The sequence below is a fragment of the Monodelphis domestica genome, chromosome 4, assembly GCF_027887165.1.
Source record: "Monodelphis domestica isolate mMonDom1 chromosome 4, mMonDom1.pri, whole genome shotgun sequence".
Classification (NCBI taxonomy): Eukaryota; Metazoa; Chordata; class Mammalia; order Didelphimorphia; family Didelphidae; genus Monodelphis; species Monodelphis domestica.
The window spans coordinates 377873091-377891067 of NC_077230.1; the positions used below are offsets into that span (position 1 = coordinate 377873091).

The 17977-nt window shown below is 39.7% G+C and overlaps 1 protein-coding gene across 7 annotated transcripts in view; it reads left to right on the plus strand.

Annotated features, from left to right (window-relative positions):
* Positions 1-17977, plus strand: part of EYA3 (EYA transcriptional coactivator and phosphatase 3) — a 112707-nt gene that overhangs the window by 77230 nt on the left and 17500 nt on the right. For 6 of the 7 annotated variants that reach the window (XM_001372750.4, XM_056795433.1, XM_056795432.1 and 3 more), the window contains 5 exons: positions 3258-3395; positions 10124-10209; positions 12537-12720; positions 15794-15933; positions 17752-17835. In XM_001372750.4, the coding sequence (XP_001372787.1) occupies positions 3258-3395; positions 10124-10209; positions 12537-12720; positions 15794-15933; positions 17752-17835 (632 nt within the window). The remainder of the gene's footprint in view (positions 1-3257; positions 3396-10123; positions 10210-12536; positions 12721-15793; positions 15934-17751; positions 17836-17977) is intronic. The other variant, XM_007491462.2, reaches the window with a different exon arrangement.

The following is a 17977-nucleotide window of genomic DNA, read 5'->3' on the forward strand; positions in this document are numbered from 1 at the left end:
AAGAAAGGGGTCTTGATTTTTTTTCTCTTGGTCTTAGTGTTTGCCTATCACTCCCACTTTTTCTTAAAGTACTGTAGTTTTTAATCAAATAATAGCTCTCTAAGATCAAAAGAATTAAAGTACTCTTTAGCTGTTAACTAAGTTTATCCCTGTTAAGGATTTGTTTCAGTGACACTAATGACATTATGAGAGAGACAGAGATAGAGAGAGAGAAAGAACAAAGGAACACACCCGGGTTTAGGAACACTGCTTCCTAGGAGTCCAGTGGCTACCTTTAACAAGCTTTCTAACAAGTTTTCCAAGGAGTTTGCATTGGTTTAAGGCTCCCTGTGCTAAATTCCTAGTTTTTTTACCATGGTAAAAAGGAATATACAAATAAAATCTTAGGGAAATAGAAGACAGTGCCTGGAGACAGTATAGTGCATAGGACCATGAATTGGAAGACCTAAGTTCTAATTCTGGCCCCTCCACACCCCTAACCTTAGTATCCTTATCTGTAAAATGAGGATATTGTACTAGATGATTTCAGAGTTCTAACATTCTCTGATCTTAGTATGAATATCACTGAAGGGAGGTTGAACCTTATTAAAAGAGTAAAATGACAAGTAGAAGTATCACCAAAGAGGCAGCCACAAGACAGCCAATGCCACTAGTGTGTGAACCTCACAACTCTGGTTCCAAACATTGGGGAGATGGCATTGTTTAAGCTTGGCTTGGTGAGATCCTCACTGTGTTTTTAAAATTAATTTAAAGGATAAACATGCCCAATTCTGTCCTTATTTTATGATGTCTGTACACAAGGGTGCTATGTGGGTTTTAAATGAAGACTTATATGTGCATATAATACACAGATAATATATATGTTATAATTATTTGCTAATTTAATAAATCAAATGCATATATCTCATCTCTAAAAAAAAATAATCAAAGCATACAGTGGAGCCAAATAAAGGATTTGGGGTATTAATTAATACTTTAGAAAATCATTTGCCTATTGTAAAAATGGAGACTTGAATCCAGGACTGGTTCACTGTGCCAAAAAATAGAGCAATTCTGATTGGTAGGGATGCTTTTCCTTAGCCTCTCCAAATAAAGCAACTCAGAGGATCATCAGAGAAAAGTAGAATTTGATGTCAGTTGCTGATGTCCTGGGACACTTAACAATTACTATGCCCTCATTGTTTTCCTAATTGAAATTCCTATGGCTTCATTTACTTTTTTTTTTATCTTACCTTCCATGTTAGAATCAATACCGTGTATTGGTTTCAAGGCAGAATAGTGGTAAGGGATTGGTAATGGAGATTAAATGATTTGTCCAGGGTCACACAGCCAGGAAGTGTCTAAGGTCAGATTTGAACCCAGGACCTCCTGTCTCTAGGCCTGGCTGTCAGTCTATTGAGCCACCTACTTGTCCCCACTTCATTTACTTCTTAAAGTTGTACTTACACAAGTCCCAACAACAAACTTTCAATAGTAGCAGTGAAGTGTCTGGAAGACTAAATAAGTGCCAAAGTTAAGTTAGAGCCCTCTGACTGAGAATTAAGATTATTCCACTATTAGTAAATTTTCTTTAGTTTAGGGGCACATGAACTAAATTCATGTTGAAATTTAAGGGAAGAGAAGAGAATAAACATTTATATAGTACTCCTTTGTGCCAGGCATTGTATTAAAGGCTTTACAAATATTCTCACAATAGCCCTGTGAAGTGGGTACTGTTTATACTCATTTTACACATGAGGAGGAAACTGAGGCAGAGATTAAGTGACTAGTTCTAGATAATAAAACATTTAAAGCTCATAAGTGTCAGAGAGTTTCAGTACTCTATCCACTGTGCCACCTTGCTGACTTCCTATGACCTTGAAACCGATTTCATGTTTCTTACTCACAAACCTTCTTTGAATTACATCTTGGAATTTTAATTACTTTTTAGACAAACTCAACTATCCCCCCCCCCCCCCCCCCAATCTAAGAAAGAAGCATAAAAGCCTGTGAGCACTAGAATGAGTAGTTGCAAAAACCCATGCTTACCAATTAATTGGAGAAACAGTGATGGCGCACAGCTTTTCTACCCCTTTTTAAAAGAAACAGTTCTTAATTTGGTTTCCTGGTCCATAGAGTACTTCAGTATTTCATGTGGTCTGTGATTTCATCTGTTAGTGTTCCCCATTTTGACAACAAAGCCCAGCTGCTCCAGGCCTTAGAAAATGTTCTTCCATGAGTTTCTGTGGCCATAGCTGGTAACAACTGGCTTTTGAGTGAAGATCCTTTGTGAACTCCCTGAGTTGGGCTATTCCTGAGATCAGAGGTACAGGTAACTGCTAGGGCTGTACTCAAAGTTTTTCCAGCTTGGTGGGAGCTTATACTTCATTGATATTGTCAGTGAGACTCCAGGGGTCACCTCCAGTCTTATTGAGGCTTAGGAAGAGGATGTTGGGGAGAGGAGCTGCTGGCTACATTAGGAAGTAACAGCTGTTACAAGACATGAAAAGGCAGATTACACAAATGTAGAGGACAAGATTCTGGAGCTACTGAATGGAAGGGTAGACAATTCTGCACATACAGCAGCCCTGAGACTATCATTTTATTATAAAGTAGTCATTGTTTGTGGAAGATGTTCCAGAAGAGGCTGAATTCTCTTCAAGCTACTTTTTAAAAAAGTCTCAGGGATATATATATATATATATATATATATATATATATATATATATATATATATATATATATATGACATATTTTAGAAAGATCTCCATCCAAAGTGGGTAAAAGATGGTTTTTTTTAAATTTACCTTTAGGGGTAAGTGATTTTTATAGAAACTTGACACTTATCCCCTTGGGCAGTAACCAAAAAATAGGGTATTCATAGTAATGGAGATTGAAGTATTCTCCTGTACAGAAGCTGACATGAAGTCCAAAATTATCAGGGCTTACCAGCTTCCTAGGATTGGGGAACCAAATGCCATCTTGGCCTTCACTTCCCCTCTGCACACTAGTGAATTCCCCTAAAGAGTTGAAATGAGCCTGAGTGGCCATTTAAAGAATTCAGTGAGATAATGTTGTCTGTGTTCTTATCTCATTCTAATGCTGTATACATTTATTTGTTAGTTGAATATGATTAAATTTAGGAGCATCAACAAGTTTTTCTTACACACAGTTTTAACTGTTCTTTGACATAGACCAACTGGCTGACGTTTTCAGGCAACAAACATGCCCTTGGTCCTGGTATCTCATTTGTAATTGGTCCAATTTATCTGATTCAGGTGCATTGTGGCCAGGTATGAAACCTGAAAGTGGTTTAATTCAGACTCCAGCTCCAAGTCAACACAGTGTTCTTACCTGCACTACAGGGCTAACCACAGGCCAACCAAGCCCAGCACATTACTCTTATCCCATTCAAGGTAAAGAGGCATGGTTTTGTTGTTTTTGTTTTGTTTTGTTTTTTACATTTCCATCTTTCTCCAAATGGTCGGGGAAGCTCTGCATCCCTAAGCAGAAGGGGTGCAATGTGAATTTGTGCATGCTTTCTTTGTTTGGTGAGCCAAGGTAGATGCCAGTTCCCTACCCACCCAAATATCACTATAGCTTAGATATTGGAATGTAACTTGTACCATGCATCCTGCTTTTGGGCTTGTGAGCTGCCAAAGTAGAGCTAAAAGCATGCTTGTGTGCATGTTGGTGTGTAGAAAGGCTCTCCTGCTCAGCTCAAAATAGGATCTTAGTGCTTCAGGCTAGTGTTGAGAGTGTTCTTTATGATCTGGAACTTGGTGAGTTTATTGGTATAAAAAAATTACCTGGGGAGACCTAAGGTGTGGAATGTTCTGTCATTTATAACCAGGATTGTGCTACTATATGTTTAACAGTTATCTCCATGGGTAGACAAATACTGTGTGCTTGACAAACTTTTTTTTTTTTAAACCCTTACCTTCCGTCTTGGAGTCAATACTGTGTATTGGCTCCAAGGCAGAAGAGTGGTAAGGGCTAGGCAATGGGGGTCAAGTGACTTGCCCAGGGTCACACAGCTAGGAAGTGGCTGAGGCTGGATTTGAACCTAGGACCTCCCACCTAGAGATCTAGGCCTGGTTCTCAATCCACTGAGCTACCCAGCTGCCCCCAGCTTGACAAACTTTTAAGTTAAATCTGGATTATTAAAATTTTCTCCATCACTTTCTATTTATCAGTAAAACAACAAATCAAAATCTGATTTATAACATCTGCCAATTTCTGAAACGTACATGCTCTCACTAAGAATTTAGCAATTGGTTCTTTCCAGCCAGGATGAACTGGTTCTAGCACACTGCTATTTATAATTACTACCACCATGGTTAGTCAGGCTGATTACTCTGTGCCCACATTCCAGTGAGAGATTAGCAGGAGAAGATATTAAATTCCGAGCTGAGAAACCTGGCTTGATCATTCATTGATTTTGTGCTCCTTAAACACCCTGGGCCTCAGTTTCGTCATGTGTAAAGTGAAAGAGTTGTATTGGATGAAGACAGGTGAGTTCTAGGTGCCAGGATTTGCCTGAAAATTTCATCAAAATGCCTGGTAGTTTGAGGGCAGGTTTACTTCAGTCTCTAAACAGGTCACTTCCCTCCTCTTTCAGTGGCTCCGCATTATGACCTTCTTCTCTGTGGAAGGTTTATTATCTTTAAGACTTAAAAGGAAATGCACCTTGGCCTAGGCCCTGTAGGAGGAGCACAGGTTAACTCTGGCTTCAACATTGTTCCCTTGGCTTGAGGGGAGAAAGAAGATTGGCCAGGAGATTAGGGATGGCTAATTTAGAGGCCATTCGTCCTATATAATAGATTTGGGGGGGGGCATGTTGATTTGGTGCTGAACTGGGAGTTAAGGAACCTGTGCCTAATCTTACTGATTTCCATTTATTTGTATTTTGCAATCTGAGAAATTAAAGCTCTTACATTGAGGTGTGCTAGCTCTTAGATCCAAAATAAATATATTGAGCTCCAGCATGACTAAACTTTTTGCTCTGATGCTCAAGAAATTTTGCCCAGTTCATGCTTCATTTCTTTATTGCTCTAGTTTACTTCTATAATTTCTTGAAGAAGAAAAGAAAAGAAAAGAGACCAAATTGCATCAAACAGTAGACAGAAGAAATAAAAAGAGGGTTGTAAAATTAATGGTAGACCGTGAATTATGACAAAGACCATCTGTCATTCAGTGATTAACTTAGCTAAATTGCAAAGAGTTCATCATCATATCATATTGGCTATAGGGTGATGAATTGTGGTTTTTGGCCACATCTTTCTGATAGTCAACTCACATCACTAGATGAGTAGTTATCTACATTGGGGGAGGAAGTACCCCTTCCCAAAAAATTACATCGCCCAAATAAGGAGGAATATATGTTGGTGATAAATCAAATTCTTTTTACAATGGGAAGATTTTAAATTGAGAGATTGAACATTAATATTAGTATTACGTTAATTTGGTCTATTCTACTGTACAAATTTGATGCAAAATGCATTTAATTTCTTACAACCCTAATTTGCCCCAAATGAGCAGAAATTAAATTGATTCTATGTAGCAATGCTTATCAGTTACATCAGGCTGTGCTCTGACCTCCCTCCCACCTTATTTTCCAAAGCTTACTACTGCTGTTTGGTCTGCTTCTCTTCTGTTTGCCTTTTAAAACCTATTCCAGTCTGGCCCCACTTTCTTTTTCTACTCCAGTAATGTTATCCACGATCCTCCATCTTATACTCTGCAGTCCCCACACTGGCCTCCTTCCTCACACACATCACTCTACATTTTCCATCTCATTTACCCTTGTACAAGTCTGTTTTCAAGTCTTGGATCAAATTCTCTCCTCACCTGCACCTCTTGATATCCCTGGTTTCTTGCAAAATTATTTCTACATCAGACTTTTCCTGGTCCTATCCCTTTCTCCCTACCCAGCCTCTCCCTTCAAAAATACCTTGTGCTTATTTTATATATGCATACTGGTTGTTTCCCCTAGGAGAATGATAAGCTTCTTGAAGAAAGGAACTGTTTCCTTTTTCTCATTGTATCTCAAGCACCCTAGTACAATGTCTGGCATAGAAAAGATGATTAATAAATGTTTGTTGATTGTTTGAGTTTGGGTATTCCAGCAACTTTTTGCAGACCTGCTTTGCCTGAGGGAAGTGATACCTATCTCTAAACCAATGCATTGAAGATTGTTGCTTCTTGCTCCTGAAGTGAATTCTTGTGAAATATAACTTTTTCATCTTTAGGGGTGCCTTAAACATTCCACTCAGCTTTTCCCTCCACTACTTGTTTGTGATATCTTCTTATAACTAAGGGAGACCCCTGACCAAACTCATCTAGATACCAGAGACTTGATTTTTCACTGATATCACCTTCTTCACTGTGATAAGACACATGATGACATGGAATGTGGTTGTTGATTAAGCCTAAGCTATTATTTCTGTACAATGAAATTAGGTAGTTGGGAAGTGTTGCCCATTACTCTGAGAACTCTTACTTGGAGAAATAAGGTGTCACTCACTTCTCCAAAATTTTACTCATCTTGTACACACAGCAAATGGAGAGTGTTCTGTCATAGTTGTGATTTGTTCACACTTATTATTGAGAATTCCTCCAATTACCAATAATTTTCAGGATTACTAGCAAATTATTTGTGGGGATGTGGCTCTTTAGTAGTGATGTTTAAAGTATGTATTATGATTATTAAGGTTCAATTTACACGTATTTTGTTTGATTGATGATGTTAGTCATCTCCCAGCTCTGCCATTCTCTTGATTATGAGGCTCAGATAATTTTACTTCCCTCTTTTTAAAATTTAAGTACCCTGTATTTTGTTTAATTGTTTAGCTATACTGTTGCTGTCATGTGAGAAATAAAATTTGTTTTTATTTAAAAAAATAAAATAAAATGAAATTTAAGTATCTGACCTCCTTGTGATCCAAGGATATTTGACCCAGAGCTGGAAGGAACTTTACATGTCATCTAATTAAACTCCCTCATTTTGCAGATGAAGTGACTTACCCAAAGTCCAGTATGTAAGCAAAATCTATATTCAAATCCATATTCTCTGACTCCAAGATTGATTATACTAGATTTTACATTTTGCTTCTAAAGTTCTGTGATTCTGTGCAGAAAAGAATTATTGAATATCATCAGCTTCCTAGCAGGCCCCTATATTTTGTAGGACAGAAGTCTTCACTGCTATGTTGTTTTCCAAAAACTCATTCTAACCTACAGTGCACTCTCATTAATTTGATACTAGCTAAATTCCTAGCTTAATCTCCACTTAGTTTATCAGTTAACTGCAGAACAGAAATAGAATACATGAGCACCTGTTAAGATACATGGAGTTTCCCTGTGTCCTTTCTAATTCTCTAGTTTGATTTCCTTGGACTATAAACCACTGAGTAGATAAGGTGAGGCAGGCCATGTGAGTGACCCTTCTTTGCTAGATTCCATTTTATGTTTTTTCTTCATTCTTGCAGGTGGTAAACAGAAAAGCTATAATTGGGCGCGTAATGGGGATAGTGGGCATGCTTCTTGATTGAGGGGTCAAGATAAAATGAGATATGAAGCCACTTTGAAGGAGGATATTAGCTAGTTCACACCTAAGTTTGTTCAAAGAAAGTACATCTCCATTTATAGGGAAAAGGAAAGCTAAACTAACCTAAGAGATGCATGGGTAGACTCACAATCCATATATTCATGCTCATAAAGAACTGTGGCCTATATTGAGTTCCCATAACCAAAGCAGGAAAGCATAGTTTGAGAGATAAAGATCAACATAGGGAGAAACAGATACTCTGTTGTCATGGGAATGTGCTACAGACTGCCTAGATTTAAGGGAGAAATAGGTGAGATCTTGGGCTGCTTCCCAAACCTGGAGACCATATCATATTCTAAGAAATTGGAAGAACTGAAAAGGTTTAGCCTGTAGAAGAGAAGACTTGGGGTGGGGAAGAATTGATAGTATTGAAGATTTGGAAAAGATTAAAACTTGTTTTACTTGATCCCAGAGAGGAGATACAAGAGCAAAGGGTAAAAGTTGTAGAGAAGCAGATCAAGGTTTAATGTAAGGAAAATTTTTCTGACATTTAAAGTTACCTAAAGAAGACCTGAGCTCAAATGCAGCCTCAAATATTTCCTAGCTATGTGACCCAGGACAAGTTACTGAACCTTTACCTTAGTGTTCTCATCTGTAAAATGTGCTTGAAAAGGAAATGGCGAGCCATTTTAGTACCCTTGCCAAGAAAACCCCAAATTGGGATCACAAAGAGTTGGACAGTTAACCAAAAAAAATGTCAGTAATGGGACTCCAGGAACTAGCAAGTCAAGGTCCCTCAGTCCTGTGACCTTTGGCAAATCACCCTCTTTATGCCTCATTTTCTTGAAACTCAGTAAACTGGTGATATTATTATCTAATCTTATTTACACATCTAACTGTATAATCTTGTTCACATTCAGTTCACTATAACATCTGTTCAGGTAATCATGTTGTCTTTGTAGGACACCTTAGGGACAGAACTGGACATTTATCATTCTTACTTTGGAATGGTTGAGACTTTGCTACCTCTTCATCTGACCTGTTCTTTTTTTGAAGTTTTTCTTTAGGATTTCTCTTTTGACCCTATCTTATGATATCCAAAAGTGGGCCTCAACTATTTTAGTGCCCTGATGGTGAAGACTTTGAGTGTGAGTCACATATCTGATCTCAGATTCATTTTGATGCTTTGATGAATAAGAGGGAGGAAAGGTAGAAGCTAGCATCAGTAAGGTTTTAAGAGTCATAACCTATGAAGCACCTTGGAGATGAACTTTAGACCAAGTTACTTCCTTTTCTTGACATTCACCCTGGGAATTGTGCTATCTCTGAGGATCTCAAGGTTAATTCCCATCCCAGAGGTCTTTGTAGGGTTTGTAATAGTGTGGACAATGAAGAGAATTTTTTGACATGCCTAAGCATTTATATATTTATATCTCAGTACCTTGCACTAAGACTATCCCTCTTGGGACCAGAAAATTCATATTTTCTCTATTTTCCTGTTTTTATTAGCAGGGAGGTATTGACCTCTTTCAGTTATGACCGGTCCTCTAGCTCCCACTCTGAGGACTTGCATGGTGGTAGTGCAACATATTTATTCCACCTCACACCTACTCCATTGCATTCCAACCATCTTTCTTCCATGCAGTGTCTCCTATCCTGTTTTCTCCATCTTAGACTGGAAAAAGTAATCAAATCATCAATACTGTTCCTGGGAATGGGTATGCCAATCCACTGTCTAATAACTCCACTCACCAGCCCAATGACTGAAGACACAAAAAACATTCCTCCACCATCTCAACTCTCCTATTTGTGTTTTCTCCTATTAGAATGTAAGCTCCTTATGGGCAGGTACGATCTTGTTTTTCATATTGTATTCCTGCTGTTGCTATTTGTATTGTATTCCAGGCTTATCATTTTCCCTAACCCATAGTAAGCACTTACTAAATGGTTTTTCATTCATTCATTGTCTCTTAAGATTCCAATAATCAGATCGAAGCTGTTATTTTAAGTTATTTCAACAGATTTATTAAGAACCCATTACATGAAAGGAAGACTTTGTGTTTTTAATACTTAGAAGGACAACCTCCCATACATAGTAATTATTTCACTCCAGGAATTATGGGATTTAGGAAGGTGGACCAAACAACATTACATATGGATATGTCACAGCAGTTTTGTGAGTTTCTATTTATTTCTTTTAGCAGGTCATATTATCGATAATTCGTTTTCCAGTAGCCTGAGACATTGGGCTGTAGTGATTGGGCTATATGTATGTCTATTGTTTTCATGAGTATACATTGTGTGTATTGCCTTGGAAACTTGAGTGTTAAGTAGAGAGCTTCCTTAGCCAAAGACAGTTTTTAAGAGGCTTCTGTGGATAAATCAGATGTCTGGTCTGGTTTGGGGAGTATGATGCGGAAACAAAACTTACTTGTCTTTGATCCTGATAGTATTGAACCTATTGCAGCTCTCTTTTGCCAAAGTGTGTAGCCTACTCCCTGTTACCCTACACACTTAATGCATTTGCTGCCTCTTCTGGCCTTTCAAAGCTGCATAATCATATGCTAATATCTTTTGACACTCTGAATCTTGCAGCTTCAAGTACCAATGCCAGCCTGATCTCCTCTTCATCCACAATTGCCAATATTCCAGCATCAGCAGTTGCCAGCATCTCAAACCAGGTAATTGGCGATCTCTGTTCCTATTCACTAATCCAGGGTACCTTTCTTCTCCACTCATTCTTTCCCTTCTGACTTTGGACATATACTTATTCCCACTCCCAGTCCCACATCTTGGGAGACAGATCTTCTCTTCTCCCCCTACCCCCAATTCTCCCATTTACCTGTAGTTGTTTACCTATGCAAAGTTTTCCTAATTGTTGACAGCTCCCAGGCCCTGCTGTTCTCTCCCTACACACCCATCCTCACAGAGCCACCTCTTTTATTTCTCCTTCCTTTCCAGCCAGATTTTTAACATATCACTCTATAGTCACCATTGCCACTAGCCAAACCTGTCTTGGTCCCCCATCAATCCACTGAAATTATTCTATTCTCTCAGAAGTTAGCAGTGATCTCAGACCTCATTCCTCTTGCATTCCCTATAGCATTTAATGCCATTGGCCTTGCCCCTCCCCCTTCCCACATTCTGTCTTGAAATGCCTTCCTGGATGTCCATTTGCCCCTAGTTCTTTTCCTGCTTTTTCAAATGTCCCTTTTCCTTATCACTTATTCCTCATCCCCTTGTTATACTTTGAATTTAGAGCTTCAGTTCTTGGCCCTCTTCACTCTTTTATATGTGCCAGACATTTGGGATTCAGAGACGTGGAACAATCTGCTTTCAAGGAGTTTCTAGTCAATTGTAAAGGAAGACAATATGTACATGTATCTGTACATATAAAATGAAGCAAAACCAAACCAGGACAGTTTGGGCAAGAGAGGACACCAGGTTCAGGAAAGGCCTCCTATTCTCTACCTTTGCAACTTTACCTCTCCTCTTTATACAGAAGATCCTTTGCTGCCCCATTCTCCTATATATCTAGCTTGACCTTTCAGGCATCAGTTCCATATTTCTACATGTCAATCGGTAAATAATTACTAAGCTTTTTCTGTATGCTAGTTACTATGCTAAGGACAGAATACAGGGAAAAGTAAGATAGCCCTTGCTCTCAAGGAGCTTATTATCTAATAGGGTATGCAACATACAGGTACTTATGTACACATAAGATACCCAAGGGATAAATTGTAGTTAATGAACAGAGGGAAGGAGATTGAGAAGGGGTTCCTGTAGAAGGTGGAATTTTAGCTGTGACTTCAACTAGGAGGCAGAAACCTGAGAGATAGCCAGGGGAAATGCTGTAGTCAAAACATAGGCTATCTTATTCGAGGGAGCCATTTACCAACTGTTTTCACTGTAATTAGCTGCCATCCCTTCATATTCAGTATATCTTAAACCAACCTCCTCATCTTTCCCTGCTCCCACAAAACACCTGCATGGTGTTCTCCAACTTGCCCATGTCCCAAACCAGAGTTATGCTAGACTCCTCTCAGATTGTGCTTGCCATCTCTTCATTCACCAGATCTTACCAATCGCTCCTTAGCAATCCTTTTCTGTTCATCATGTCCTCTTCTGCTTGTGATGCCCCTCCTCCTGACCCTGGTTGTGTACCTTCAGATGGTATGTGTAGTAGGGAGAGTGCAAATGCCTCCTCAGACTTTTGCTAGCTGTGTGACCTTAAATAAATCACTGAAATCCTCTGGGACTCCATTTCCTCATCTGTAAAAGGAGGGGCTGGACTCAGTGGCCTCCAAGGATCATTGAGTCTGTGTAATAATCTCCTCATCCCATTATTCATCTTCTCTCTCTCCCCCCTCCCTTTTTCCCTCTCTCTCCGTTTCCCCCCTCCCTCCCTTCTCCCTCTCCCTCTAATCTCCCTCTAATCTACCAAGGGTCCCCTGTAGGCCCTTGGTAGATAGTCCAGTTTTATCTACTCACTTTTTCTAAAGTGAGCATTCTTCTTCAGTTTCTGCCTCTATATGATTGCTCGTAGTCCTCCCCCATATCCTTCTCAAGGCCTAGTTTTTGAAGCCTTCCTGGACCATTTCAACCTTCTGTGATACTTTTCCCTTTCGTAAACATTCTGATGGCCCTTACTGTTTACTGTTGCCCTATGTTCACTTTCTTCTCTATGTGATCCAGCCTAGAAGGGTAAGGGGGCCACCTGTGTCTTCTGTATAATTTTACCCCGATCCACATCTTTTGTCTAGTGCTTTGCTATTAGTATTTGAGTAAATGTTTGCTCTCTTTTCACAACTGCTTTTTTGACACTGTGACAATATCTTTGGAATTATAGAAAGCATTAGGTAGAATCTTCCCATAGTAACTGACATTATTAAAGCTACATTTCAGATACTACTTTCATACATAGTTCCTCTGAAGAGTTGCATTCTAAAATGGAGATCCTGAGGTGAATGTTATCTGTCCTTTCCTAACTCCCTTTTCTGGACTCCAGGACTACCCTACATACACCATCCTTGGCCAGAGTCAGTACCAGGCATGCTACCCCAGCTCCAGCTTTGGGGTCACAGGCCAGAGCAACAGTGACCCGGAGAATCCCACTTTAGCAGCAGCCACATACCAGACTGAGAAGCCCAGTGTCATGGTACCTGCACCAGCAGTACAGAGACTTTCCTCTGGTAAGTAACATGTCATGCCTTCTAACAGGTATTTCCTAATCAATGTGGAGAGCTTTTTTTATCCAGTGCTGTCATGGGTTGACTTATTCCTTGGAATGTCTTCTTTCTCATTTGCACCATAATGATATTTTTTCAAACCCTAACCTTCTGTCTTAAGGTCAATACTATGTATTGGTTCCAAGGCAGAAGAACACAGTAAGGGCTAGGTAGTTGGGGTTAAGCGATTTGCCCAGGGTCATACAGCTAATTAGAAAGAGTCTGAGGTCAGATTTGAACCCCAAACTGCCAATTTCCAGGCCTGGCTCTTTATCCACTGAGTCATCTAGCTGTACCACTTAGCAGCAAGGGATAGGCAGTTGGGGCGAAGTGACTTGGCCTGGGTCACACAACCAGTATACCATAGTATTAGGAGTCATTGATTTAAGTTGATCACATTTATGTAAGCCCTGACTCTTTTGGACCCTAATGGCCACCAGTTCTCAAGAGAAGGACCTTCCAGGTTTTCAAACAGGTGTCTTTGGGTCCCCTGCTACCTCACTGTACTCATTGTGGTATTTATCAGACTCCCTAGTGAGATCTTCAGGATCTCACTACACACCAGGGAAGCTCATGTAAGTCTGTGTCTCTAGGAGGCACCCAGGTGTCTTCTGGACCAAGTGTTTGTTTCTGTAGGATGTCTGGACACTTCTCTAACCAATATATTTGGGATAGAAATGTTGTTCTTAGTGCTTCATACTGTAGATTGGACCTAAGTCAATTTTCTGGAGAAGATGAGATTTAAGGCAGAAGTCCTAGCTGTCTCCAGCTATCTAAAGGGCTGTCCCATGGAAGAAGGATTAACCTTTGTTGTTTGGCCCCCAAGACAGGACCAGGAACAGTAGAGGATGCTGCAGGGATGCCATTTTAGTCTAGATTTCAAGAAAAACATTCCAGGAAAAGTATGTGGCTTCGAAAACAAGCGGGTTCTCCTTTACTATAGTCAGAGATTGGATATGTGAGAGAGGGAGCTCTTGGGCAGATACATGGCGGCTAGGTGGCTAGACAGTCAGGCTAGACAGTCCCTATGTGTGCCAAGTACTTATAAATGAAGTAATTCTGGGATTCAATGAGGATTTTTCATTTGCTTCTGCACATTTTGATGTGCACTTAGATGTTCATGTGTTCCTACTCTCTCAAGGAAGTGAGTATTCAGGTTCATCTATGCCTCATGTAACTGAGAAAGGATTCCCATTTCACAGTCACACTTCAGGAATGTGTGAGTCCTACATACCTCAGTAACATCATCTGATAGCCACTGTCACTTCAAGTTCATGAGTCCTAACCCAGAATAAGAATTTCTGCTATGTAAATTTTAAATTTAATTTTTCTGAGTTAAAGACCATAGATATAGGACTGGGAAGGACTTTAGATATCATTTGGCCAAGCCCCTCATTTTCTAGAAACTGAGGCCCAGAGAGGTTATGTGGTTTTCCCAAAGACATAGGCAGTAAGTGACAAAGCTAGGATTTGGACCCAAGATCTTTGATTCCAAACTGAACACTTTTCCCATGGTACTGTGCTGCCTCCCATACTAATCATAACTAACTCATATTGTCAACAGGTTAAATAGCATAAATTGGGCTGGGTGGCAAGGGAACAAAAGATATGAAATAGTGCTTGGGTTTCTACTAGATTGGGATCCAGTATAGAAACAGTGCAATATAAATAAAGAGCCTTGTAAAGTGGTGTGCCAAGTGCCTGTGAGCAGTACAGATAACAAATGCTATTGGGATTGCCCAGAAAAGAGAGGACTCTATGCCCCTGGGGAAAGGGCAGAACTTCAACAAGTAGACTTAGAAGCAATAAGACAGAAATGATGCCAAGGCATAGAAGAGGGCTATGAATAGGCCCATTTGGGAGGGGTAGGTTTGTCACAGGAACTAGTAGGGGATAAACTGGAGCCAAATTATCCAGGATCTTGGATACTAGACATAGGATGTATTACACCATTCTGTAGGCAATAGGCAGGATTGTAGGAATTTGCACAAGAAGGTTGTGATGTGCAAAATAATAGTCATGTCTAATTACCAAATCTAATCATTTTGCTAATGCCTGTTTGTTCCAGGATAATACAAACAGTAGCTTCTGGTTTCTGTCTCAATTAGTATATATGTTATTGAAACTATGCATTTAGGCAGTTGAAGGAAAGTGACCAAATAAACATGCATTTAGAGCTATTTACACATAAAATTTTTTTTTTTCTCCATATAATACAGCCTTAAAGCCTTTTTGGTGTTCCTTTTAGGTGTTTCCTCTTCTTTCCTCAGTTCATTCATTGCTATTTTTGCTATAAAGATAAATTGTTATTTTCATAATCTTGGTGTATGTATTGTTCTGGTGGTTTTCTTAGCTTCACAGTACTTCATATAAGTCTCTAAACTCTATATCTTCTCATTTTCATTTTAAATGGCATTGTAGTATAATCTTTGATTAATATAGAATAGTATATTCAGCCATTCATCATCTGTTGGGCATTTAGGTTATTGCCAGTTCTTTGCAATTACAAATAGTGCTACTATTCACATTTTTATACAGACCATAATTCTTTCCCCTATTAGATGGTAAGCTTCTTGAGAATAAGGCCTCTTCTGTTTGTGTGCTTTTGCCCTCCAGCTTTTAATAAAATACATGACCCATAAAAAGCACTTGATAACACCATTTTATTCATTCATTGGCTATCTCTTTAGTTCTTTACTGTGTCACTCAGTACATACTTTAGTAAAGGGAATATTGGGTCCCAAGGTATTGGAGTGGTAAGGGGTTTTCTTTTTTTTTTTTTAACTTTGAACTGCCAGATGGTTTTCCAAAGGATTCTTCCAACTTTGTTTGACATATGTAAGTGTTCCTGCTTCCCAATACCAGCCCCAGCACTGATTGGCATCGCTTTGAGTGACTTTCGTCACTGTGATGGATCTGAGATATCACACCCATCTTATACGGAATACCTTTGCATGGTATCTCTCTTGGCCTCTCTCCCAATTCTGTTCCTAATGTCTTTGAGTGCAGGTTGCAGCATGTCTTTTGTCTGTTTTAGGAGATCCTTCTTCAAGCCCATCTTTGTCTCGGAGTACTCCAAGTAAAGACACTGAAGAACAATCTAGGAAAAATACACCTGCCAAGAACCGAGGCAAGAGGAGAGCTGATGCTGCACCTGCCCAGGACAGTGAGCTGGAAGTGTGTAACCCCCTGCTTTATATTCCTCACTACTTATTGTCATCTTCTAGATAGTGAGTTCCTGTAGAGTGTGTGTGCGCACATGCACATGCTCCTTTGAGTACTTGGTCTGACAGGGCAGAACCTGGAAGCCAGGGGAATATCTCCAGTCCAAGTTCACAGTTCAGTATTAAATGCTGAGCAGGAAGTTAGGAAGTGTGAGCAGCACTGGGAGAGCTCCTAGTGATGAAACATAATAAATAAGATAATACATAGAATAAGATACACATAATACATAAAGATATGAGAGATGCAAAGCCAAGTGCCATGTGAATACTAGTAGGAAGTGTGATAGTGAAATCACCTTTTAAAGATTGATATAATATTAATTTATGGTCGCCAAGGAATTCACTTATGAAATTCCTAAATGAAACACTCAAGTCAGAATGGAGTTGTGGTGGTTTAATTACAATGGGAGTAAGAGAGAAGGAGAGGGAGAGAAGGAAAGAGGGAGAAAAGGAAAAAAGTTAACTCAACCTTCTGGCAGGGCCAGAGGGAGTTTAGTCCCGAAGGCCAAGGTAGAAAGGAGAATCAGTCCTTGACTCACGTGACTGATCTGAAGGAAAGCTGTCTGCAGGCATCCTCTTTGCTCAAGTTCTAGCACAAACTGGCGCCTAGCCCTGTCCACAGGAAGTGCACAAACTCCAGAGGCTGTTCCCTACCTCACTTCCTGTGCCTCACAAGTGCCAGTGGTGGCTCAAGCTTGGCTTAGGACAGCCCAGATGGGCAGTCAGTTATTTCTGATTTGTCATTGCCTAGCTCATGCCCATGTAGCGTGAGTGTGCACAATTTTTGGTGCCAGACCAAGCAAGATGGAGATTTAAAAATCACAGAAGGAAAATGCTGACTAGAGAAGCACATTAGGGAAGGCTTCCTGAAGGATATAGCATTTAAAATGGGTTTCAGAAATGGCTATGTACCTTCTTAGGGAAGAAAAGTCTTACATGAATTTCAAGAGAATTCAAATGCTCATGAATACCCAAAGAAAATGTGACATTTTTTTCTTTGACCATCTGACAAATGATCCCAAAGCTAATAATTGACATAAATTGCCCAGCTGTGGGAATTGTCTGTGGAGTACCAGAATCCAAAACCAAAGGTTATTGGAATATTTTGTTGTGCTTTTCCATGCCTCCACCTGTGGAGAGCTTTAGCCAGAATAGGGGATCAGGGTCTGTTTTGAACCAGTATCTTTGGGGCTACTAATTCTTTGTTAATATGGTTTTTATTTGCCTATTTCATAATTTTAAAGGTTCTAGAATTACATTGTGGGCATTAAATCTTCAAAACAGTAAATATAGTCTCCTCTCCTGGCTTGGTTCATGCAGAATTTAGTTTCAGTAATCAGAGAAGCATTTATGACTTGAGGGAAGTTGCTAAATGGTGGCATGCAAAGACCACTAGATGAAGACTCATAGAACCATGGCATCCTGTAGCCTGACCCCATCATTTAACAAAAAGGGAAACTGAGGCCTTGAGAGATTTTTGTGACTTGCCCAGGGTCACACAACCAGTGTATGTCTGAGGACAGTCAAGCCCAGGGCTTCTGGACTCCAAGTCATACAGCTTCCTTCTGCAAGTCATAAGCAGCCAACATTACTTCCCCTCAGGAATTGCCCCCAAATAGCTGAAGATGCCACAAAATAGGTAATATGGAACAAGTTACTGAAACTCTAGGGTCTTAATTTCCACTAGATGATTCTCAAGTCTAAAATTCTACATGTCCCCAAACTGTAAACTCATGTGTCTGCTCTTATCTTTCCTTATTTCTTTGCCCAGCGGGTGTTTCTCTGGGACTTGGATGAAACCATCATCATCTTCCATTCTCTCCTCACAGGATCCTATGCCCAAAAGTATGGAAAGGTAAATGTGACCTGTTCTTTGCCAGCACAATTCCCTCCCAAAAGAGGAACAATTTAGCTGAGTGAGGATTAGTTCTTAAAGTTCAGATTGATGCAACATTTCAGAGTGCTCAATGTTTTAAGCTAAGAACGGTGGAATGTTT